At 40.7% G+C, this 26532-nt stretch overlaps 1 protein-coding gene across 3 annotated transcripts in view; it reads right to left on the reverse strand.

Moving 5' to 3' along the window:
* Nucleotides 1-26532, reverse strand: part of SASH1 (SAM and SH3 domain containing 1) — a 243539-nt gene that overhangs the window by 83586 nt on the left and 133421 nt on the right. For 2 of the 3 annotated variants that reach the window (XM_075339794.1, XM_075339793.1), the window contains exons 5-8: nucleotides 24164-24204; nucleotides 23779-23862; nucleotides 18532-18644; nucleotides 13972-14073 (exon numbers count right to left, since the gene is read on the reverse strand). In XM_075339794.1, the coding sequence (XP_075195909.1) occupies nucleotides 13972-14073; nucleotides 18532-18644; nucleotides 23779-23862; nucleotides 24164-24204 (340 nt within the window). Of the gene's footprint in view, nucleotides 1-4221; nucleotides 4496-13971; nucleotides 14074-18531; nucleotides 18645-23778; nucleotides 23863-24163; nucleotides 24205-26532 lie in introns of those variants that run through there. The other variant, XM_075339795.1, reaches the window with a different exon arrangement.

Consider the following 26532-nt stretch of genomic DNA (forward strand, 5'->3'; position numbering starts at 1 on the left):
TTTTTTTTACCACTGGGTTATTTTTTGTGTTGTTCCAGTACATACAAAGGACATAAACATGTGTATAACAAAACGTATAATTGCAAAAATTTCTTTGAGAAACACTTCAATTTCTGGAACAATTTCAAGGGTGACAAAACTTTTGGCCATGACTGTATGCCATCTCTACAGTCAATCCTCACAGCTGCAGCTTATAAAAAGCAGTGCAAGACTTTAGCAGCAACATGGAGGAGGAACACTGAGGAAATGTCAGTCAGGCTGGGTAATCCATTAAGATTTCAGTCATTATTCACACAGGTAGCCTGGAGTTGCAGCTGTTAGACAGGATGGGTTAGTGGAAATTGAGTGATTTATAAAGCTCAAGTGTATTCATTCTTTACCTGGATTAATAAAATATTCATTTTATTATGATGATTATATAGTCATTCTGACGTGGTTTTCCAATGCAAATAAATCAGCCTCATGAGGTTTAAGAAATTACTGAATGTACCTTGTGTTGTGAAATCTGGTGACAAACCTGCTTTAAATAGATTTTTTTTTAAGTCCCACTAAGGCAGGGTTCCCCAATCTATAACTCAGGAGCCACATGTGGCTTGTGGGCCTATGATGTGTGGCTTATGGCTATCTGCCAGCTTGGTACATTAGTACCAGGTTTAGCAAATGGCTATGAAAAGCAGGTCTCCAGATGGTGACTTTTGGGAGTAGCCTCAAACAGAAGAGCAAATCTGGATAAGCATATACACTCCTTGGGGGTGGAGCGATAAATTTAAGTGCAAAGTTGGAGTTTCTTTATCTCCTCTTTTTGTTGATAATTTTGAAAGTTGGAGATAGGATGACCGGCAACTCAGAGGTGCTTGGAGCTGGATGTGATAGTGTGGTGGGAATGTATGATCCGAGAATGCTGAATCTAGGTCTGGTGGGAGCCCCTGGATGTAAGCCTGACTCAGTGTGATGTCTGTCATTATATTGATAATGGGGGTTTACGTGTCACTACTTTGCGGGGGCATGAGTAGGCTGTCACTATTTTGGGCGAGGTTTGGATGGGACTCTTTTGGTAAGAAAGGCTGAGGATCATTGCACTGAGGGATAGCGCTCACAGGGGTTATCTGGGACTTACATATTGATGATCTCTCCATAGAATAAGTCATTAATATGAAATTGGTGGAGGTCCGATTGATCAAATTAAATCTGTTCCATCGGTGACCGGTTGTAAGCAATATACAGAGCAAGACAATGCATCTACATACATTGTTTAGTGGCTGCTGGAGAGTACTGCAGTTTATCCTTCATCGATTCAGACCTAACCTTAGAATACATCATTGATACGCAAGTCCCAATCAATCCCTTTTAATATGAATACTAATATAGAAGACAAGTGACAACCCATTGGCACCCCACGATAGCATTCAAAGAGGATCAATGGGATGACAGAGTTAGCTCCCATTCCAAGTTGTATGCAGGCAACAGCTGTATAACACAGCTGGCACATACTGTGTATGAAGCAAGTTGAGCGCCTGAGCCCGCTTTATACACTCACACTTGACAAGCAGTTTATATACGTTGCATATCATAAAGGGGTTAAAGGAACATATCCTTTTGCATTCTTCTCCCAGAACATTTTTGGAGTAAATGTCTCCAACTGTAGTCAGTCCCCTAAAGTATAGCCGTTTGGCAAAACAACATGCACAACTTCCGTGAGAAATTCATCAATCCAACAAAAACAATGGGGGATTGCAGTGTTTTCTAAAATTAAGACTTTAAATGCTTGTTCACATAATTTTACACTGCCATTTGGAAAAGTTACATTTCATAGCAACATAAAATATAATGCATAGGCTACATAAAATTTATTTATTTAAAAATTGTAATATAATAACTTCAATCATCTCAACATGATCTAACCTTCTACTTTAGTAACTAGCTGTGCAAACCATACCCTGGCCTCAATTTTCCTTACTTTTACTAATATTTCCTACATGATGCTGTATTGGAATAATATGCCTGAAGTCATAAATGGAAAGAAGCATAGCCTTAGCAAGTTGGACAAAAATCCATGCTATAGAAAATTATAATATTATAACACATCACCAACCCATACTGTGAAGAAAATATTACCAACACAAAGATAGACATGGACATTTCTCTATTACTGTATATAGAAAAGTTATTTTTATCATGTTGATAAAGATTTAAGGGAACCTTTCACCAGATTTGTCCCTTATACGCTGCGGCCGCCACCTGTAAGCTCTTATATACAGGATTCTAGAATGCTGTATACAAGTGCCCAGGCCGATCTGTATATCTTAAAAAAAACACTTATCCTAACCTGTGGGGTGTCTGATCAAGGTCCGGCGCCACCTATCTTCCTTCCAAGTTGTCCTTCCCAGCTCCGTGGGGGATGACGCATCCTGTGTCATCCAGACAGTGTTATCCATTGCACTGCTGAGAGTAGATCGAAGTGGTGCGCAGGGTAAGGTCAAAAATTATAAGGGACAATTTAAGATTATGAGACAAATCTTGTGACAGGTTCCCTTTAAATGGGTTGTCACATCTTGTTAAATGGGTAAAATTACTTGTTAAAAGCAAAAAATTGAAGTTTACCCATTATTAAAAATCCTCTGCATTCTCAAGAATGGAGGGATTTTTATTATTATATTTTACTATTTGCTGCCTAAATTACAGGCCTCCTCTGCAGTCGCCAGTCTTAGGCCAGGAGCATGACCTAGAAAGTGCTGCTTTGACGTTAGTTATATTGCTGGATACGCCAGGTTCAGTGCCCATGGGAAAATTGCCTCTGCTTGCAGTATAGATGAGCACACAGTTTGGTCCAGCATTGCAACCATGTTCGTGGTCTGAACTGGCAATTTTCAGGATTGCACGGCTCTAGGTAAAGCAGGAAGTCAGGAAAGGGGAGTAGTGTGCTCCTTAAGAAAGAGTATGAAACAACCCCTTAGTTGCAGAATACCTTTCTAATATACCTTCTGTTTCAATTTTCTCACTAATACTTAGATTTGTGCTTAGTTTCAGTAATTTTGTGTTCCCAACACAAGTTTTGTTTGGGTCTAGCCAACTGAGCTATACACTTTATGACATATATTACTCCATCACACTTGCATCAGTCTTTCATACTCAATCACGATGGATTTTTTTATTTTTACTTTAGTTTTACTTGCTTTCTGCAAACAGTTCTAATATTCAATTTTGATGCTTAATGTACATAAAAAAAAATGAAAATCTTTTTAAAAAGAGCCGAAAGGACTTAATTTATTGGGATGCATGCCTACTGAATTGGTCATCCGAAAATCAAATATTCTGCACGAGGACACTAAAACATTTGTTAAAAATGTAATCTCCATAAGCATGCATTTCAAGCTTCTTTAGGCAAGTTCCATTCAGCACTGTCCCTAAAATCCACCCCTTATTAAATGATGTCCACTTTGCTGTTAAGCAGAAGAAAAGGACAATTAAAAGCTCATTTTTCTCCAAAGCTCTGCATTCTGCTCAAATATTTTATAAATGTCAGCGATTATGGCATGATAATTTAATTATGGTTTCTTTAAGGGAAGGATGTAAAATCATTTGCAAGATGGATTATTATATCACAAGAATATGTTTGTCGCTGCTTTGTTCAGTAGGCGATTCCGTGGATGAAGATTTGGCTGAAAAGACAAAGGAAAGGAAACAGCTACCCCGAAAGTGTTACTAAATACCTAACAATGTCAGACCATCCAGGAAGCCGGCAGGGGGTTTATATCTTACATTTCAGATAATGCACAGCCACAAAATAACAATACACAAGCTTCTAATGAGGAACAAACTGATCGGCTAGATATTTAGGGGCTGATTAATTTCCACTTATTCAGAAAAGGGAAGTGTCATCTCTTTAACATGTTATCTTCAACACGCCAGTGACTTATATACCCGGAGTATATACACAAGAAGGTGATATGTACTGGAAGAACATAGTAATAATAACTATTACAAATACAAACTACTTGGGAAAAATGATTGACAGAGACAACAGCATGTATGAAAACGCAGCCCAAAAAGCATTCATTACATGTTCAGATAAAAAGTTCTCACAGAAACAAAGAAATGGAATTTATCCGGCAGACATGTCCACAATCAAAGCCGCATTCATTAAAATATGAGGATAGCAGACTATTGGAAAGTTCAGCTATGTCTGTCCTGCCCACCCCAGATCTAACTCTAAAAACTTACCAGCTTCGGCATTGAGGAAGGCGATCAATTCTCAATGAGCTCTGTTAAATCTTGGGATTTTTAGCCTTGTGGTCCCCAAACCTGTGATTAAGCACTTCTTGAAAGCAAGCAGCATGTGATGGCAATCCTGCACACGCGACTCCTTTTCCAAGTTACATTATCAGACACATAAAAGGTTTCAGAGCCACAGCTATTAAGATGAAGGAGGGGGGGAGTGAGCTCAAGAAAGAGGATGCTGGACTTAATTAGCTGCCTCCTGCTCTCGGAGTGATTCCCCGGATCCTCTCTGAGCTGTGCAGCTTGTGAAAAAAGGCAGAAGTCATCAGCTTTAAGCAAATCGTCTATTCACCACAAGGAAAAAGGGAGTGTTGTATATGGCAAACAATCCCTGTTTTCACTGACGAAGGCTAGCTAACCTCTTGCTGGCCTCCAAAGTCTTAATTGCCGTCTGAGGAATTTTAGGGACTAGAAAAAAGAGGAATACAGCTTTGACATGACAAAAATGGGCTTTGACCCTATAAGTGCTCCCAAACAAAGGAAAGCCCCCCGCAGCAAGAAAAAAAAAAAATGAGGATAGTAAATTCTGCTTGATAGCATATTCTATAATTGTGGCACATCCCATCAGCTTAATAGTATATTTCCTGTAAACAAAAATACATATGACCCATGAGGAAAAAGAACTAAGTCTGAGCACACTGGGTTTATTGATAATGGAGACCCATAGAGACTATGACACATTAACATGTCATACAGTATTTGCTAAGAATCTCTTAGTCTCTGCACTCTTGGGTAAGATAGTTGGAAATGAAATATCTAATTTCGGAATTCAGTCGTTGAAATTACTCTTTGAATGGGAGGCAATTCTCTCCAAGTGATAAAAATGGCATTGTTGTAGTTACTCATGACACTCAAGCTTCCATTAGAAAAGTCTGAAATGACAGCTACATTTAGGTATCCAGCAACAAAGACGTATCAGTCATGCGGTATTCTTAGAATATATACCATAACTTTTCACTGCCATCATGTCTCATCAAACAGATGTAATAAATCTGATTTACAATTCATGAAAAGAAGGGGTTTCTGACTGATGGGTTAGAGAACCTAAGGTACAATGCCGGCACATCGGGATCAGCCAACGAACTGCAACGTGATATAATGAACACTGAAATCCAGAAGTGCAGTATGAACAGAATGATCAGCAGATTTGGCAATTCGATCAACCATTATAAAGATAGAAATGTGACTTGTGACAAACGCCTGCTACATATTAAAATAAAAAACACAAAACCTCAATAGATTTATATGAGAGACCATTTACAATGCAAACGAAGAAACACAAGCGTCATGGTCTAATAATAATAATGTGCCTTATACTGGAAAAACAAGTGTCATGTGGAAATAATATATGAATAAGGATTAAATTCAGAACGAATTGAACATCTGACGACTCCTTCCTCAAGACACCTGACCACTGCAGCCAATCTCAGGCTGCAGTGGTCCAGCAGGTGATTTAACTGTGACATCTCTACTTCCTCTGCTGCCGTAGAACGTGGAGGGCCTGTTGGATGCCAGTAGGTGCGTATTAATGATGTTTTTATTTAAAGGGAACCAATCACCAGGATTTTCGTATATAAGCTAAAGCCAGTGCTGTACTGCTCAATTGCAACTGTCACTCAATAAGCAGCTAAATTTATAAACTTTCCTTTTTTGAATTTCAAAACCTAAACATCTGAGCTGACCATTAAAGGAATGTATAGAATCAGCCTGATAGTGCCAGCATAGCACTGGCTTTAGCTTATATACGAAAATCCTGGTGATTGGTTCCCTTCAAGTTTTACACTTCTATTACCCTGACCAAGCATTTATTTTGTCAAACACTGATAATTTGTACCCAGCCATCTTCACTCATAGGTATTTTCTTAGTATTGTGGATCAGCATGTCAAAACCAAGAGCAGGAGCTACAGAGAAAAGCAAAAAGGAAACATTTGTGCCTTTTTTGTATTTGGCCCCATGCTTGGAGTCAATGTGATTTCAACCTATGGAGTCTTATGCACTTCATCTGCCACTATAGGTGTCCTTTACTATTCATTACTGTGCTACGATATCCTCCAGGAGTAGTGATTGTCACTTTTTTTTACTGCTGGATTCACATAAAATGTAAATGTCTGTAGGTTCAGTAGTGCCCATACAATTCTATAACAGCCACATCTAGGCTCCCAATAGCTCTGTACATTTATGGAGACATGGAGTCTAAAAGGGGATGTCTTAGAATAAATTAATCTATTCTTAGGACAGGTCATCGATATCAGATCGGTGGGGGTCTGACACTCAGGTACTACAGATTATCAACTATTCAAAAAATAGGAGTGTATGTGCAGTTCTTGGAAGCAGTGACTGCAAATTGAAAATAACTCTTCAAATCTGTTCACTGCTTACATCCGGCCACCATCCGAGCAAATAACAGCTGATGGCAGGGGTGCCAATCTGATAATGATGACCTATCTTAACGATAGGACATCAATATTTTATGCCTGGACAAGCACTTTAATAATTAACAAAAACACCTTGTGAAATGGGGAGATAATTTGCTAGATCTGGTCCTGTCAAATAAACCCAATAAAATTTCAGATCTACAGGTCCGGGAGCACTTAGGCACCAGTGATCATAATATGGCAAGTTTCAATGTAATATTCAATTGAACTTTTGAAAGGGGAAATGCTAAAACCTGGAATTTTAGGAAAGGATTTAAACAAATTAAGGGAAAAGCTTAATCGTGTAGATAGGGACAATGTTATGGTAACTGGGGATACGAACATAAATGGGGAAAGTTTAAGGATATACTGCTAGAGTCCTGTAAAAAACTTATACCCTCTGGTAATAAAATGTCCAGGAATAAAAAGAAACAACTATGGATAAATAAGACTGTACAAAGTATAATAAAACAAAAACAAAGGGCGTTCAAAAGCTTAAAGGCTGAGAATACAGAAATAGCATTTCAGAAGTATAAAGATATCAATAGGAAATGTAAAGAAAAATAAATCAAACAAGCAAAACTAGCTACTGAAACAAAAATCGCCAATGACATTAATATAAATCCCAAAATCTTTTATAAATACATTAATGCCAAAAGGAAAACAAAGGATGGTATTGGCCCCTTAAAAGAGAACAGGTAATTATAGAGGACGAAGAAAAGGCAGAAATATTAAACAGACATTTCTCATCTGTGTTCACCAAGGAAATGACTGTTCCAGGGATCATTCAACAATTCAAAAATCAAGGTTCCCCATCTGATAACTAACTTAACACAAGAAGTACGCCTGCTTCTGAGTAAATTAAACTTTGACACATCCCCCGGGCCAGATGGCATTCATCCACGAATAGAGGGAATTTAGCTCCGTAATTGAAAGTCCGCTGTATCTCATCTTATTAGACTCTCATCACAGGGTTATGGTGCCTCAGGATTGGAGGATTGCTGATGTACTGTACCACCAATATTTAAGAAAGGTAAGAGGGTGGATGCAGGCAACTACCGTCCAAGTAAGTCTGACATCAGTAGTATGCAAAGTTTTCAAGGGCATTTTCAAGAGATGACATTCAAAAATATATTGCAGAGAATATTATAGCTGACAGACAGCATGGATTCATGAAAGATAAGTCATGTCTAACCAATTTGTTGGGGTTCTATGAGGGGGTAAGTGCAAATCTGGATATTGGTAATGCAGCTCATGTGATTTATTTGGATACTGTACCACATGATAGCCTTATTCTGAAGCTCCAGAAGCAGGGGCTAGGGGAAACTATATGCAAATGGGTAAGGAATTGGCTAAAAGATAAGAAAAAATGACTAGTTATAAATGGTATATTCTCTTAATGGGCTATAATCAGCAGTGGAGTACCGCAGGGACCTGTTCTAGGACCGATTCTTTTTAAACTCTTTATTAATGACCTTGCGGATATGATTGAGTGTAAAATGTCAGTCTCTGCTGATGACACCAAACTATGTAGGATATTAAAAACGGACCTTGATATTACAAAATTATCTGGATAAAATGTCGGCATGGGAAGACACATGGCAATGAGATTTAATGTTGATAAATGTAAAAAAAATTCCCCTAGGACAGAGTAATCCTATTGCTGCATATACATTAAAGGGAAGTAAACTTGGGACTACAGAACAAGAGAAAGACTTGGGTATTCTGGTTACAAGTAAGCTGAGCAGCAGCACTCACTGTCAATCAGCAGCTGCAAAAGCAAACAAGATCTTGGGGTGTATAAAAATAGATTAGATCCCGTGATCCCAATGTATTGTTGCCAGTCAATAAATCACTTATAGGGCCACATCCACATCATATGGGATTCAGTTTTGGATTCCATATATTAAAAAAAATACATTTGGAAGTTAGAGTCAGTTCAAAGGCGGGAAACTAGACACTTACAAAAAAGATGTCTCAGAGGAGATATGATTTATATGTACAGTATAAATACATGTGTGGTCAATATAAAGACTGGCACATGACATTCCTTCCTAAGACAACACTAAGGACCAGGGGGCGATTACGGCAGCTACATAGTAAAGGGATCTTTACAGTTAGAGCATTTAGACTGTGGCATGCCCTACCAGAAGAGGTAGTATGGCAGACACTATAAATAAAAGAAAGGAACCAGCTTCCAGGAAAATTTTAATAAAATCCACTTTATTGGATTCTGTAAAATTGTACAAAATAAAGGCTCTCACAAGAAAAAGACAGGAGGCACAAACAGCACTGGACATCAGACGCGTTTCAATCAAGAACTGATCTTAGACTAAGAACAGTTCTTGATTGAAACGCGTCTGATGTCCAGTGCTGGTTGTGATTCCTTTCTTCTTGTGGGATCCACTATTTTGTACAATTTTAAAGAATCCAATTAAGCGGATTTTATTGAAATTTTCCCAAAAGCTGGTTCCTTTTCTTTATTTGCTGATATACATGACAAGAGCAGCGGGATCTCACGCTTCTATGGCGTTAAGGCCCCGTTACGTGCAACAACATCGCTAACGAGATGTTGTTTGGGTCACGGAATTCGTAACACATCCGGCCTAGTTAGCGACGTCGTTGCGTGTGACACGTACGAGCGACTGCTAACGATGCAAAATACTTACCAAATTGTTGATTGCTGACACGTCGTCCATTTCCAAAATATCGTTGCTACTTTTGGACGCAGGTTGTTCGTCGTTCCTGAGGCAGCACACATCGCTACGTGTGACACCCCAGGAATGACGAACACCACCGTACCTACGTCCTCCGGCAACTAGGTGGGCGTGACTTTCATGCGGCTGCTCTCTGCCCCTCCGCTTCGATTGGACGCCTGCCGTGGGACGTCGCTGTGACGCCGCACGAACCGCCCCCTTAGAAAAGAGGCTGTTCGCCGCCCATAGCGACGTCGCTAGGAAGGTAAGTATGTGTGATGGGTACTAGCGATACTGTGCGCCACGGGCAGCGATTTGCCCGTGACGCACAAAGGACGGGGGCGGATGCTTTCATGAGTGACATTGCTAGCGATGTTGCTGCGTGTAACGCGCCCTTTAGAGGATTTAGTGGCAAAGTATGTGGGGAGCTGTACTATCTCTATCTTCACTTATGGCAGACATTATAACAGCTTTTAAAAAAAGGCCGGATGATTTCCTTAGTACATACATCATTGTCGGTTATAAATGCCAATGACACAATCTGTAATTGGTGGAGAAAGGTTGAACTAGATGGATCTAGGTCTTTTTTGAACCTATGTAACTTCTCTCAGAGCAGAGTGTGGCTCGCGAACCTCTCTCAGAGCAGAGTGTGGCTCGCGAACCTCTCTCAGAGCAGAGTGTGGCTCGCGAACCTCTCTCAGAGCAGAGTGTGGCTCGCGAACCTCTCTCAGAGCAGAGTGTGGCTCGCGAACCTCTCTCAGAGCAGAGTGTGGCTCGCGAACCTCTCAGAGCAGAGTGTGGCTCGCGAACCTCTCTCAGAGCAGAGTGTGGCTCGCGAACCTCTCTCAGAGCAGAGTGTGGCTCGCGAACCTCTCTCAGAGCAGAGTGTGGCTCGCGAACCTCTCTCAGAGCAGAGTGTGGCTCGCAAACCTCTCTCAGAGCAGAGTGTGGCTCGCAAACCTCTCTCAGAGCAGAGTGTGGCTCGCAAACCTCTCCCAGAGCAGAGTGTGGCTCGCGAACCTCTCCCAGAGCAGAGTGTGGCTCGCGAACCTCTCTCAGAGGAGAGTGTGGCTCGCGAACCTCTCTCAGAGTAGAGTGTGGCTCGCGAACCTCTCTCAGAGCAGAGTGTGGCTCGCGAACCTCTCTCAGAGCAGAGTGTGGCTCGCGAACCTCTCTCAGAGCAGAGTGTGGCTCGCGAACCTCTCTCAGAGCAGAGTGTGGCTCGCGAACCTCTCTCAGAGCAGAGTGTGGCTCACGAACCTCTCTCAGAGCAGAGTGTGGCTCGCGAACCTCTCTCAGAGCAGAGTGTGGCTCGCGAACCTCTCAGATTCGTGAGCCACACACTGCTCTAAGCTCAATGTGCCTCTCCAGGTCAGAAAGGTTAGGGACCACTGCCTTAGGGTATGTCTTCATTTAATACATAGAATATGTATCAGTACTTTCATACTAACCCTTCTCCACTCCACAGTTCTTTCACTGTTCCCATGGAAATACATTTTCTAGAGCAGAAAGTTGGTATGAGAACATGTAAAAGAGCATATGTTTTCTGTCCCCGAGAGTGTTTTTAATGTAATCCACTTCTACAGGAAATATTTCCCCTGAAAACTTCCAGTGACATCAGCTGTTCAGAGTAAAGCAGTAAGTGAAACATCTGCACATACTACAGCGACTGTATTATAGACTTATTACAAAATGGAATTACCAATGAAATCATTTTAGCTTTTCTAAGCCAAAGGCACTGAGCCACCAGCATTGATTACTGGTTTCATCTGTTAATGTTTACGTATGTGGCAAAAAGTCCCAGTCTCTCCTTGCTTGTAGGACATGTAACCAGCCAAAGATTATGGGACAAAACTAAAATCTTAACACATTCTTAAAACTAATATCTGGAGCCAGTATTAAAAAATGGAAAGTGGCATATGAAGCCTGTTAGTTTCCTGCAACAAAGACATCAACTTGAATGGGACTCAATAAACAAGGGCAAAAAGAATTAATTATGCAGAAGCTGACACTGGGCAAATGTTGAGGTCACCGTAGCGTCACAACAGTGTTTTGTCAAACCCACCACATTACTCCATACCAATTCAATGAGGTGTAGCTCTACTTTCCGAAACCTTTTTATTGCAGAAAATATGTGAGCTTTAGTTATTACTGGTTACCTTCAGCTGTGGAGGAAGTTAAAAATTCCCCAATATTCTTTCACTATATTTGATAACCCCTGAGCCACCCTGCTGCCCAAGACATTGCCCTATGTACAAAAGTTGAGCAATTATAGAGGCCAGAGGCTGATTCTGATAGATTCCGGTACATCCTGTGGTAAGCGATTTTTCCTACATAGCAATATTTTTTACAAAATTCATACAGAAACATCATGTGGACAATAGTGATAAATACTAAATTACAATCAAATAGAACTAAACATTTGAAAGATTTTCAGGGAGCATTGTCAGAGGAAGCAGAGAACAGGAAAGGACAGGGCTGTTAGAGATGGGTTAGAATATTACATTGGGTTACATAATTACAAAGAATGGACACATTTCAGAAATATGCTAAAACGTGCTGTGCGTCTCAGAAGCCATGCAGCATGTGTGCACTTCATACATAAATTATTGCACCACTCGTGCACAAAAACTGAAGCCGAATGAAAAGAATGTTCTAATAGAAACCAGGAGTTTTCCCACGTAGCTCGCAATACCGGGGAATGAAGCTCCACCTATACATCTGCATTCCCAAAAATATTAACCAATGCCTTAAACTGCATCTCAGCTCAAAAACGAGAAATCTGCTATCCGTGATAGTGATAAAAACTATAGTGCTGACCGAGAAGAGAAACAGACCAATTTTATTTTAACCAAACGCAAACTCTCTGCCCTTTACCCATACACACAACGATCACCCACAGAATGAATGGGATTGCTACCTTTTCTACTGATAAACTATTTGTTGTGAATAATTACTTTCTTACCATAAACTTGGAATGCACAAACTGTGCTGGTCCAATGGAAATATCAAATTGAAAATGTTTTAAGGGTGTCAAATCCCCTCCGCCGGCAATAAAGGCCACTTGTAAGATATTGTACTTAAATGCCATATATGTCACATATACATAAATTCCTGTTCCAGGACTCTGACTCCCACTGATCATGAAACTTAGAAGTCAATTTCTCACCTGTTTGCACTCTAGAAAGGAAGAAACCATACATGCTGCTTGCTCTACTGTATTTCAAGGGTTTTTCCACTACTAGGACCACGCCTTTTGATTCCCCATATTTCCCCCAGGAAAATAAACCTATACTCACCTCGCATATCGATGCTGCGGCTCACGTGGGGTTGTGATGTCATGCGAACCCCACATCCAATCAGCGCTGGCTTCTGTCTCCCCACCTTCAGACCAAACAAGTAATCAGCAGGAAGTAGGCGCAGCCGCAGCGCTCACTTCTTGTTGATTAACTCATTTAGTCTGAAGGCGGGGCGTAAGAAGCCGACGCTAATTGAACGCGATGTTCGTGTGACATCAAAACCCCATCGTGAGCTCCGACAACGCAAGCTGCAGCACCACTGGAACGGCACTGGAACGGGTGGTGAGTATAGGCTTTATTATTTTACCTGGGGGCAATAAGGGGAATCAGAAGGGGTTGTCCTAGTAGTGAACAACCCCTTTAGTGTGAATTGCTAATTAGCGATTTTACTCCTCCCATAAAAATACACTAAATAGAGCCTTATGTATGACCATCTATCAATGTCATTAACCACTTTTTTGGGGTGTTACACAGCATATTATGCTACAATCCAGGAATTCCAGAGTGCTCTGCACTACACAACACCTTTGCTATGGGGCAAGGAATATATGTGTCAGAAGCTAATAGACACAGACAAGCATGTCTATGACCCGATGGTTGGGGTTTGCACACAACAGAATGCTCTAGGGCTGTCTGTTGTTCACCCGATTGCAATGCTTCCAGGTGCCTTTTCTTACAGTACATTTGGGACTTTGGACTCATCGGGTGTGTACGCCAAGCCATGTCCACATTAGATACAATTTAGACAAACCTGCCAATTTTACAGGACTGGTAGAGCATCTGAGGTGTATGGAGCCTTGGTCTTTCCCCCAACATCATCTGTTTTAGTTTTGCGTAGTTGAAATCCTACCACCCAATACCTTTACCTTCGAGGGAAAAGTTTCTGGCAGATTTTTCTATTCTACACATTCAAAAATACATGGGAATAAAGAGAGATAGCTGACAGCCGAATGGGTCAACTGTCCATGGCCAACATTACATTCTCCTAATAGTTGGGGTTCCTATAACCCATTTTTGAATTATCACGGGGTGGAAAAATCTCTCTAATGCTCCACCTGTTATTTAAGATAGGAGCACTTATGGCTGAAATAAAATATATACTATCCATTTACTTTAAAAATGTTAATTATACTATAAAGAAAATGCTGATATTGTATAAGGGAACTCCGTAACAATAACTAATTGCTCTCAATTTGTGACATGACAATTAACAGTAGTGATTATTCTCATTGTACCAGACAACTATCATCTATCCAATGCATGCATACAACCAATACACTCACATTACAATTGGAAGACTCGTCACAGGGTGGATATGGCCCATCAGCCCAATCTGCTGAATCCTGGGACCCTTGTGTCTTATTCTGCGACTCATACTCCTTCAGCTGAAAAGAGGAAGACAATGACATAGTACAATGTAATAGCATGACATTTCCAGCAACAGTTTGGAGGAATTCTTTCAACCTCTTCCATCTCTGAAACTGCCATTGCTAAACCAAGAAGAGAGGTTAAGATGCAGTTATGTGAGGTTAAGAAGCATGAAGCAGGACTTGCTGGCAAATATCCAGAATATATCATGTTATGAGGAGAACAGCCTTTACATGCAAGATCATTTGAGTCACTGATTAAACACAGAAATGAAAAGAAATACATGTCTATGTATATATAAAAACCGAGCTTGGATACTTCTAACGTTTTGACCTAATTAGTTACTATTTTGTCATACTGTACATCAAAATTATTGTGTGAGGAGTGATCAAAGTAAGAAAAGGAGGAATAAATATAAAGTAAGAACGAGTACAGCAATATTGAGTATGAGTGATGTAGACTGTTCCACATAGGAAAATCCAGTCACAACTTACTCCAGTGACTATCTGGTTGGACAGCTAATTAAAAGGGAACTCGTCAGTCCAATCATGCTGCCCAAACCATGAATGCATGACTGCATCCAGGTACGATTCTCTCCCGGCACCGCTCCAGCTGATTGATAGGGTCTGTCCAATGAATGAAAGACTGTCCATCAACAAGAGCTGTGAGGGGAGAACGTGGGTGGATTAGTCTCATCTCTGCCTATGGTCCCAGCCGGACCTCCAGACTATGCGCTCTCCGAAACACCAAAACGCTGCAGAGAAAGTCATACCGCTGCAGCCGGTGATTTGGGCAGAATGAGTCAACTGACAGATTTCCTATAAACAGGAAGATATCTTCAGAAAATTAACTATTGCTTAATTTAGATTTTTGTATTACAAGTTTATTAATAACATTTTGGCTACTTTCTTTTCTTATTACAATCTCAAATAAATAGCATTAGTAATCTTACAATTTTCACACTGGACACAGCAGCTTTTTCTAGATTTATATTGCATGTCAACTTTGTTCCTGATCTGCTTTAGCTTTTTAAGAGCGTGGACTCTGCAGCAGCTGGTTACATGCTTTGTATCTGGTTGTGTGACACACAACCCCATAAGGTGAGCACATTCTCTTATTACTTTTATATTAAAGTTAGGTAAGACCCTAGTGCGCTTTTTCCCTTCAGCTTCTGTTTAGGTGACATCTATATACACAGTTGGTAACAATGGATCCACCAATCACATAAGGCGATGTCACACCGGATTCTGCTCCCTCTCCCCTTTGCACATGCTCATTAGATGCTTCAGTATAAAATACAGTGTCAGTCTGTTCATTGCTGCTAATGTTCATGTGTTTCTTAAAATAACAGTAAGGTAAAGTCTAAAATACTCCTAGTGGCCAGATTGAAAATTGTAAGATTACTACGCTGAACAAAAATATGAACTCAACACTTTTGTTTTTGCTCCCATTTTTCATGAGCTGAACTCAAAGATCTAAGACTTTTTCTATATACACCAAAGCCTTTTTATCTCAAATATTGTTCACAAATTTATGTAAATCTGTTAGTGATCACTTCTATTTTGCTGAGATAATCCATCCTCACAGATGTGGCATACCAAGATGCTGATTAGACACCATGAATATTGCACAGGTGTGTCTTAGGCTGGCCACAATACAAGGCCACTCTAAAATGTGCAGTTTTATCACACGTAATAATAAAAAAAAAAGTACAAAGAAGGGAGGGCACAAATGGTGTCTTATCCGGTGGTACCAGTAAGAATTTATATAAGTACACTTACCTGGTGTGGTTGTGTTATAGACAACCACTAAAACCACGTGATAAGGATGGCTGCTGCAAAACCCAGGAAGATAGTGTTGGAGGAGATGGAATGCAGTGCAGTTTTATCACACCGCACAATGCCACACATGTTGCAGGTTTTGATGGAGCGTGCAGTTGGCATGCTGACTGCAGGAATCTCCACCAGAGCTGTTGTCTGTGAATTGAATGTTCATTTCTCTACCATAAGCCATCTCCAAAAGGTGTTTCAGAGAATCTGACAGCACATCTAACCGGCCTCACAACTGCAGAACACGTGTAACCATATCAGCCCAGGTCCTCAACATCCAGCATCTTTACGTCCAAGATCGTCTGAGACCAGCCAGGAGGACCACTGGCTGCAACAATCGGTTTACATAACTAAAGAATTTCGGCACAAACTGTCAGAAGCCGTCTCAGGGAAGCTCATCTGCATGCTTGTCGTCCTAATTGGGGTCTCTACCTTGCTACAGTTTATCTTCGTAACCGACTAGAGTGGGCAAATGCTCACATTCGATGGCGTCTAGCACACTAGAGAGGTGTTCTCTTCATGGATGAATCCCGGTTTTCACTGTACAGGGCAGATGACCGCTTATGTGTATGACGTCATGTGGGTGAGTGGTTTACTGATGTCAATGTTGCGAATAGAGTGGACCATGATGGTGGCGGGGTGATGGTATAGGCAGGCGTATGTTATGGACAGGCATATGTTATGGACAATGAACACAAGTGCATTTTATTGATGTCATATTGAATGCACTTCGATACCGTGATGAGATCTTCAGGCTCATTTTTGTGCCATTTATACACAACCAGCACCTAATTATGCAGCATGATAATGCATGGCTCGATTTCTGGAAGCTGGAAAGATCCCAGTTCTTACATGGCCAGCATACTTACGAACATGTCACTCACTGAGCATGATTGGGATGCTCTGGATCATCATGTACGACAGCGTGTTCAAGTTCTTGCCAATATCCATCAACTTCACACAGCCATTGATGTGGAGTGGACCAACATTCCACAGGCTATAATCTACAACCTGATCAACTTTTGCAAAGGCGATGTGTTGCACTAGGTGATAAAAATAGTAGTCACACCAGTTACAGACTGGTTTTCTGACCCCGAGACCCACCCAATACTCTAAAAATACACATTTTAGAGTGGCCTTTTATTGTGGCTAGCCTAGGGCACACCTGTACAATAATCATGCTGTCTAATCAGCATCTTGATATGCCACACCTATGAGGTGAATGGATTATCTCAGCAAAGGAGTGGCGCTCATTAAGGCTGCATGCCCATGATCAAGCTTCACAGCATTTTGGATGCAGCATTCAAAACGCTGAGTTGTACAGTACAAGCACAGTGGATGGGATTTCTAGAAATCCCATGCCCACTGTGCTTTTTTTTCCTGCAGCATAAACTGACATTTGGAGTGGCTTCCCAAACTGTAGCATGTAAATTTATTTCTGCGGATCCGCAAGTGTTCTCTGCAGGGAGAACAGAGAAAGACTGCAGCAACCCAAACCCTGATGACTGGCATGGGCCGCTGTGGTCTCCTGCGGAGAGTACTCGTGGCCCTGCAGGAGAGGACATGCTGCGTACAGGACACTGTGTCCAGTTTGTGGGCACGTAAGTCAATGTACCTGTATATGATAACCCTAGCGATAAAAGTGTCATAATTGTGCACTAATGAACCTAAGTATACAAGATTTGGGCATAATGTATGAAAAGCCATACATGACAGTTCCAGTTCTTTCCTGCATCTGTTATCACACATGTGCCTTATGTTTTGGTTATAATGACCCAGTTATAAAACCTCCTTGGTCATTATAAGGTTCTGTTTAGATTACCTTTAGAGACTATTGTAGATTCCAATGGGTACAGAACACCAAGCACCAGGATTCAAGTATGGGATAAGCTCTCTGATAAAGTGTAAGAGTGGCCATACACATTAGTGCAAAGTAGGTAGAACAATCATGGCTATCTGTATGGGGTTCCGCTGAGTCTTTCCTAACAGACAACATCGGGAAAAGAAGGATCAGGCATGTTGAATTTCAATGCCTAGAACTGTCTGGCAGCAGCTTACCTATCCTTTCCCTTCTGAGAACATATGTTCAATCTACCATCTGTTAAAATGTCTTATGCCACTATGTACTGTTAGTGTCTGTGCTACTTGTAAATATGAAAGATGGCCATAAACCGTAGATAGCTAGTTGTTCAGCAGACAGCTATACCTTCACAATACACCTATACACATTTAGTCAGGAAAGCTGTAGGACACCTTGGGCGGTGGTGTATGTCATGTGATAACCAAGGGTTTGGCTTATTAAATCCAATAAACCTTGCAATTCTGTCCCTATCGGCTTTTGGGGAACAGTTGAGACATAGCACTTCCGCCATACAGCATTAGTTGGTTTTGCCAAAATCGGTGGGTTTGCCTGGTGTTTACCCAATATGTATTGGCCTCTTACGAGTTCAGCCCTTTCACATTTGACGTCCACATCTTTGTAAGATTTTATAGCCATTTCCTAGCATATTAGCCAAGGTATTGTGAATCCTTTCTGTATAAAATGAATTTTAATGCTTGGTGGTGGTATCTATAGAACAGAATGTAAGTGTACTGTGGAAAGAACTGTTGAGAACACTATTAATAGAGAAGGACTTGAAATCCTACCCTTGCCAGCGCTTCCTCAATGGTAATCATTTTTTCCTTCACCATCATCATAAGCTGAATTCGCTCTTCATCACTCATTGTGATCTCACTGGCCACATAACCAACATCTTCCCCTGAAAGAAAATAAGGATATGTATTAATTCCTGCCTGGAGATAAAGGAATAAGTAAATGAACTGTTAATACTGGGAATTACAGGTGAACCAAATCCCTAAATCCTTATATAAAAGATTTTTTTACTTTATTATTTACCTAAATAAATGTTCCTATAACCGTTAAAAGGGTGTTCTCAAGTTCTTAAATTGTTTTAATTAGACAACATGAACATAAGCAAGTTTGCAAATGACTTGCTTTTTCTATCTGCTGTGGTTCTCCTGCAATGAGAGCTTTTATTTTTCATAGCGTACAGCACGTTTTCATAGTGTTTGGCCTCCAGACCATGGCCAGAGTACAGTAGTTATATCTCAGGAAAGAAGTAGTTAAATCTCAGGAATTAAGTTAACTCTCAATCAGCTCTCTCCAAGCCCTTTGATTTCTAAATAGCAGCTTGCTGCTTGCCTTCTCTCATCTTCTTAAGAGATGCAAATATAAACCCTCAGCCCTTCAACTTTCACAGCAGGTTTGCTAATCATGGCTCTGAGTTCTATGTCTGGACCCCTGTGCTTGTTCAAATGCCCTGAGTTCTCTATGTGTGAATACAGTGATAGCAGAATACACTCCTGAACAAACCACTGAATATGACAGCAGAACTTGTGCTGAGATTTCTAGCTCTACTACAGTTCTATGATTCACCAGAGCTGGCACACAGGGTGGAGAAATTGTCCTGCTAAGGCCGGTTTCACGCATCTGGCTTTTGGACGGTTTGCCAGATTCGGCGCACGCCGGAACAGTGTATACAGTCTATATAGTCTATATTGTCTATATAGTCAGTGTATACAATAGCAGCGCCGCAACTTCCGGGTCACATGCTCCGGTCACATGACAGCATGTGACCGGCGCTTGTCGCGCTGCCATTGTACTGTATATACTGTACTGGCGTGCCCCGAATCCGGCAAACCGGCGAATAGCTAGCCTAAAAAGCAAAAAATATTTGAGACTAAAAGAGACTTGACTGCTCTGAGCTGCTCAAGAGACAATCTGAGAATACACCATTAATATCCACATTTTGTATATGAGGGGCTCTAAATGTCAGAATTCTAAAATGACTGATATTTATGATAAGAATATAAAAAGGGAAACTGATGAAAAAAGCATTCTGACAGGTGGGGGTGTGACATTTGAGATCATATGAAGGAGTACTGTCTCCTTTTTGGGGGATAAGGAGGTAGCATCAGTTTTTTTCCACGTATAATATGTGGTCCAATTATTATGCTTATATGATCTTATTTATTGGAAATGTCTGGTGGTGAAAAGCCTCCTGTTTGTGTTGGGGTTTTTTGTATAAAAAAAAAGTGGATTAACAAAGAATTAAAAAATTGCCATTGTCAGCCAAACGACTCTTTTCATGAGAGTGGGGATGAGATGTAATGTCCTGTAAGGCTATCCGCTAGGACTGTTGCTGTGCAAAAATATGAGACAGGAACTGGTTATTAAACCCTTGCACTCCCCCCCACATTTTTTTAACAATACATGTAGTGTGTCTAACAGTGTAACATATTATACTGGTATCTGTTCTGGTCTTTGTGCAGCTAAAACAGCTCTCTTCCCAATATATTTCCCTGTACAAAGTACAAAATTGGTCTCTTCTCTCATAGGTCCCTAATGATTTTACTAAGCACTGCTTCCCTCTGCTGGAGAAGATATTCAGCCAAGCAAATCAGCCTTCATCTACACGATGTTAAGGTCTGGGCAGAATACAGGATGAAAAGGAGAAGGAAAATGAATCCTTGCTGAAAATAAAGTGCTGCAACTACAAAGAAACTTATCACATTGTTGAGAAAGTAGACGTTGTGAAGACCCAGAACTCCAGCGTAGCAGTAACAGGACATTATTTCATTGTGTGCATGAGCAAAACTGGTCTCCGAGGGCCTGCTAGGACACTGGAACAAAAGGCTGCATTGTTCCATAGATCTCAACGACGTCTTCTAGAAATGCATGAGCAGAGTTGTCAGAATCTTAGCATAACCCCACAAGCAAGAAAAGTCACAAACAAGCCCTCCCTATAGTGATGTAACCAGCCCCATACATTTGCCTTTGTGCCTGGGGTAGTCTAGAAGCCTGTGATCATCAGATCTGCTCATTTCTATTATGGTGGTATTTACGTCAGCAACACACATTTAGAAATGCCAAAAGGACATTCTCTAAATACCTCAATAAAATGCCAATATGCTTTTATGTAACGCACAGGGAAGAGTTTATTGCATGAATCTTCCTGAAACATGTGCGCCTAGGATACTGTAATTTATTTAATGCCCCAAATTTTGGTTTCTTTTGGCCAGTTCATATTGCCTATTCCATTAACCATTTAGGAGGAGCTTACACTATGCCAGTCTTGCTAGTGTAGGAGGCTTCAAACTAATTAGGTTGCATGCCAGGTAGTAAATATGGCGCCTCCCCTGAATGTCATGCGCCTGTGTACACCACGAGAAATGCAACTAAAGCACAGGACTGGAGCAACATTTGTGGTGTACTGTACTCTTGATGACTGACGGATGCCAGTCCTTGTCCCACCACAGCTCCTCTCCACCTCTGCCCATTTTGGACAAGCTGATTAAGATTGGGAGTGAAAATGCCAAAAGTTACACATTTATTGTAGCTTTTCACAGCTTTCACTACAGTTTTCTGGCATAAAAGCTTTGATGAATCAGCCCCTTGGACTTAAGAAAAAAAAAAACTTTTCCAGTTTCAAAAAAACCCCTTGCACTCCGTGGCTTCAGTTTGATTCTTAAATGGTGAACAAGGGATGTTTGTAATCCGGAAAACCTCTTTAATGCAAGGCAGCCCAAGGAACTTAGCCCAAGATAGGATTGTAAAAATGGCGCTTAAAAATGATAACATGCATTGTAAAGCATGGAAGAAATGCAACGTATAGTGCGAACTCACAATAAACATATGACGAGGGGGAAATCGTGCAGAGTTGTATGAACAGTACCGGCCAAAGGTCTTTACAGGACGTTCGTGATGGGCTCCCTATGGGCCTCTCCATGTTTGGCAGTTTGTTTATACGGAATTCATTAATCACTAAAAATTACCTATGAATGTGATTCTCCAGCTCAGCATGATTAAACACCAAATGTATAAGGCTTATATTTTAGTGCTTTAAAAACGTCGGAAAAAATGTGGTTTGTGACGCGACTTTTTGAGACATTAACTTTATTTTTCCGTCCTTTGAGCTGTGGGAAGGATTATTCTTTGCCTGCTGAGATGCAGGTTTTATTGATACTATTTTCGGGTACATACAGCTATTTGATGTCATTCATTGCATTATTTTCAGGGAAGTGTGACCAATTAATTGCAAATTTGGAGGGTTTGTTTTATTTTTGCAGTTTAACCGACTTTTTTTGGACATCAAAACACCAAGTATGCATTTTTTCAATCTTTATTGCTTTAATCTGGAGAGGAGTGCTTTAAAGAGGACCTTTCACTAGTCTGAGCATGTTAAACAGACCATCTCATGGCATTATAGCAGAACTGAATAAAACATCATTTATTTTTTTTCTCTGTTTAAGAGATATTGGCTTGTAAACTTTATGTGCTAATTTCTACTATAACAGGAGCATTAGCAGAGATTCAGTCTGGAGCGATTACTTTTCCCCTGCATGATGTTGGCCAATCATAAGCAGCTAGTGTCATGCAGGAAAAAAGGTCTCCAGAAAAATATAAAACTGGCTTTCTCTGTGTGAAATATTAAGACCATATATTGATAACACATAGATCCGCTCTCCTCCCGGGTCACACAGATCTCACTGCCAGCATCTACTGTGATTACAAGCAGGGGCAAGAGATCAGAGATATGTGTCTATTAAGGCTCATGCGCACATAACTGCTGATTCTTCTGCAGCGATTTGACAGCACGCGCTTCAAATCACTGCAGAAACACTGCGTAATGGATGCAGTATTTTTGTTAAAAAAAAGCCGATTTCATGCGCTCTGGCTGCTGCCCCCACCATAGACAGAGTGGGAGCTGCATCCATAGCGCACGGAATAATCAATATGCTGCTTTTATGAACAGACGGATTTGGGTCAAAATTTTAGCACCCAAATTGCTGCGTTCATAAAAGCAACGTGCACACGTATCATGCACAATCTTCATAGATTGTGCAGGGCACGCAGGATGCATGCATTTATGCTGCAGTGCTATATGCAGCGTAAATGCATGCAATTATGCAACATGCGCACGAGCCCTTACAGACACTGGGGAAAAATGCCTGAATAGCTGGCTCACTTCCAGAGTGGTGCATGTTGCAGCTCTCATCTCACAGCACTCTTCGCTCTGCTTTCCTCCCCCCACATTGTCAGTGCCATGGGATGAGAGCTGCAGCATATCCCATACACCATTCTGGATCTGTGCCAGCTATTAGAGTATTATTCCTATATGTCTAAAATAGAAAACCGGTTCTGACATACGATAATACGATTGTTTACACTATATACATCAATACCGGATGATTGCACTATACTATATACCCATGAAGCCCAGCCTCTATCTGAGCTTCACAGAAAAGCTAAGATGCCAGCTATTGGGGTCTTCAGCAAGCCTGCCTACATACTATCCCATTGGCTTTCCACGGTCACACCAAGAATTGGGTCATTCAAATGCTATTTTATGTTATTGACAGTGGCACCTAAATAGTTAATAGCAGGGATCAGAGGTTGCTCCAGCCACTGCAGTTACAGGCAGATGCTGGCTATTTAACACAGCCAGCATCTACAGCGCTTGAAGTGGGCCACGCTCCTGTGCATGCGCCATACACCTTGTATCGATCTGTAATGAAAATGTGTGTCACAGAACATTGGGGTAGTCTGATACAGCTGTTTGACAGAACTGTAGACAGTTAGACCCCTACTGAACTGATACCGTTGGCCTATCCTAGAGGTAAAAAATCAATAAGGAGATGCAGAAAAAAAACCCTTTAAGGGACCCATCTCCCCTCAGAATGAGTGCTGTTAGCGATAACTGAAGATGATAAAAAGGGGAGAATGAACATCAAAATATACCTTAAAGTAATTTCTTCTGACTGCATCACTTTGTTTCTAATGAAATATATTCTGACAAGTACACAGTTTGCATTGTTATTAATTGCCATTACCTTTTGAAGTCTGCCTCATTCCTTTTTGACTTTTCCGGAAATTTTGCCAGAAATACTTATTTTTCTTTTTCCAGTCAACTTTACCTAAATGAAAAAATAAATAATTGAGGAAAATCATTAAAGTCATTCTAGGCCTAGCCATCATACCAGGCAGATCAGACAGCTAAATCTCTCTTATATTGATTTTAATGATATAACTAGCAGTTCTAGCAGGAATGGACGCATGAATTCCTACAAATGTCATCTTGGAGCAGCTAAATACTGTAATAGGCACTGGTAAGACTCTTCTACAACAGACAGACCCCTGAAAGACGACATCGAGCTAGCGCTGAATCCACAGAGCGTTAACAGTCAGATATTGATTGCCACTTTACAAACTACTGACCTACAGAGCTTTCTTCAGAGCTGGATTTATGAAGAGAAAGCCTGGAAAGAAAGAAAAGGACATGTAAAATGGTCCTGAAGAATTTACACACAACATATCAGAAAATGCATTTGGATTTTTTAGCATGCGGGTCCCATTATTTACCAGATGAGGGCGACAGAGACTTTTTCCTCTACTCACTTTGTGCTTACTATACATTTAACCCGCCAATGACTGTAGAAATGTACAGCAGGATTGTTGGATAAGTCCAGGTGTGCACAGTGGAAAAGCATGTGTGAACTTTGTCAGGGAATGACCTTCGCTTATCACTACCCTGCCAGATGCTGCTTCTCACAGCATAACCACTTCCTCCACTGGAGCCTGCACTGATTACAAGGGGCTCCTCAACTGTGTACTGATAAAGTGAAATCTGGCCATGCTCACAAAAGTAGCAGCACAAGAGTTAAAGCGTTTTTATCCCTGGAATCGAAAAAATTACCAGAAAAAAATAAGTCCTCCAGGATTTCTCTTCTGTCAAGCTGTTAAAGAGGTTCTCCATCAGTCTCATTAATGTGGCATTATGAGAAGAGAAAAGTACGCTTTGAGTACTGCCACCTTCAGTGCCAATTTGGCCTGGTGATGAAGAACGGAGTAATCCAAAGCAGGCTGGTTGCTAAGGATGTCATTTATAACTAGAATTGTATGACCAGGCTTCTGTATTACAGAATAAAAAAAAAAAAAACCCACACCTTTTTTTCGTTAAGTGACACTTTAAGACACTGAAGTATTTTCATTAATCAGCTATAGAAGCAAAAAATGAGAAGCTTTGTAATATATATTAGAGAAAATGGCCCTTTCTCCTCTTATTAGTTACTTCTTCACTTTCCCCTTGGTTGCAGCATCAATCACACACTCTTGAATCTGTCTTCAGATCAGCCTTCACTGAGGAAACAAATTATGACGAGAAAAGTGGGACAGAGGCAGAGTCAATGGGTACTGCTGCAGCTTCTAGTGACTAGAGCATCCAGAGGCAAACAGCTAAGAAGTGCAGGACAAAAGTCATTCACAAATAGTGTAACCCTCAAACACACAGATCAGCCATCATTGAGGAAACAGATTACACCTTCTGCCTATGAAACTTAGTGAGCAAGAAAGTGGGACAGAGGCAGAGTCACTGGGTGCTGCTGCAGCTTCTAGTGACTAGAGCATCCAGAGGCAAACAGCTAAGAAGTGCAGGACAAAAGTCATACGAGTGTAACCCTCATACATACACAGGTCACCTTATTCTGAAAATCCCACAGAAATGGCAGTAAAACTTTAATGAAATATTATGGACATTGTGCTGTTCTACAAAACAAAGGACATGCTGGTTAGAGGTCATCTCTTAAAACCCTCACTCCCTGGCAATTTTTCGTTTTTCACTTTTTCCTTCCTTTCTTTCCACGAGCCATAACTTTATTTTTCCGTCAACATAGCCATAAGAGGACTTTTTTGCAGTATGAGCTTTACTTTTGAACACCATTCATTCTGCCCCACATTGAATTGAAAAATGGGGAAAAAAATTCCAAGTGCGGTGAAATTACAAAAAAACCTGCCAGTGCACGATTGTTTTGTTTTTTTACCATATGGTCACTATTTCCTAAACCTGACCTGGCATTCCCCAAGTCGGTATGTGTTCATAGATACCAAACTGTTATGGTTTTACTTTTATCTAAGTGGTGAAAAAAATTCATAAGTCTGTAAACAAAAAGAATTTCCCTTCTGTCGCTATTTTCAGAGACCCGTAGCGTTCTCATTTTTTGATATTTGGAGTTCAGGCACAGCTTATTTTTTGTGTCTTGAGCGAACGTTTTTTGTTAGATCATTTTGGTTAGAGGTGATGTTTTGATCGCCTGTTATTGCATTTTAATGTAATGTTGCAGTGACCAAAAAAATCGTTATTCTGGAGTTTTGATTGTTTTTCATGCTACACTTTACCAATCAGATTAATTGATATTATATTTTGATAGATAGGGGATTTATAAACGCAGCAATACCAAATGTGTGTTTTGTGGGGTTTTTTGTTTTATTTTCAATAGGGCAAAAGGGGGTGATTTGAACTTTTAGAGGTTTATTTTTTCATATATGTAAAACGTTATTGATTTTATTAGTCCCCTTAGGGGACTTTATGCCTGTACTATCTGATTCTGCTGATCAGAGCGATGCTTCAGTAGGAAGTGACCCAGCACTGTCATGACAATTCATTGGCGCCGCACGAGCCCGCATCAAAGGGAGGGAGGCCTGAGAATACCAGCCACTAGCTGTCGGTTTTATCATAGCTGGGTATCAAAATTATGGCGGACCGGACAGTTTCTTAAAATTATTTCATTCATTGTTAAATAAGCCGCAAG

This window comes from Anomaloglossus baeobatrachus, chromosome 3 (assembly GCF_048569485.1).
Source record: "Anomaloglossus baeobatrachus isolate aAnoBae1 chromosome 3, aAnoBae1.hap1, whole genome shotgun sequence".
Lineage (NCBI taxonomy): Eukaryota > Metazoa > Chordata > Amphibia > Anura > Aromobatidae > Anomaloglossus > Anomaloglossus baeobatrachus.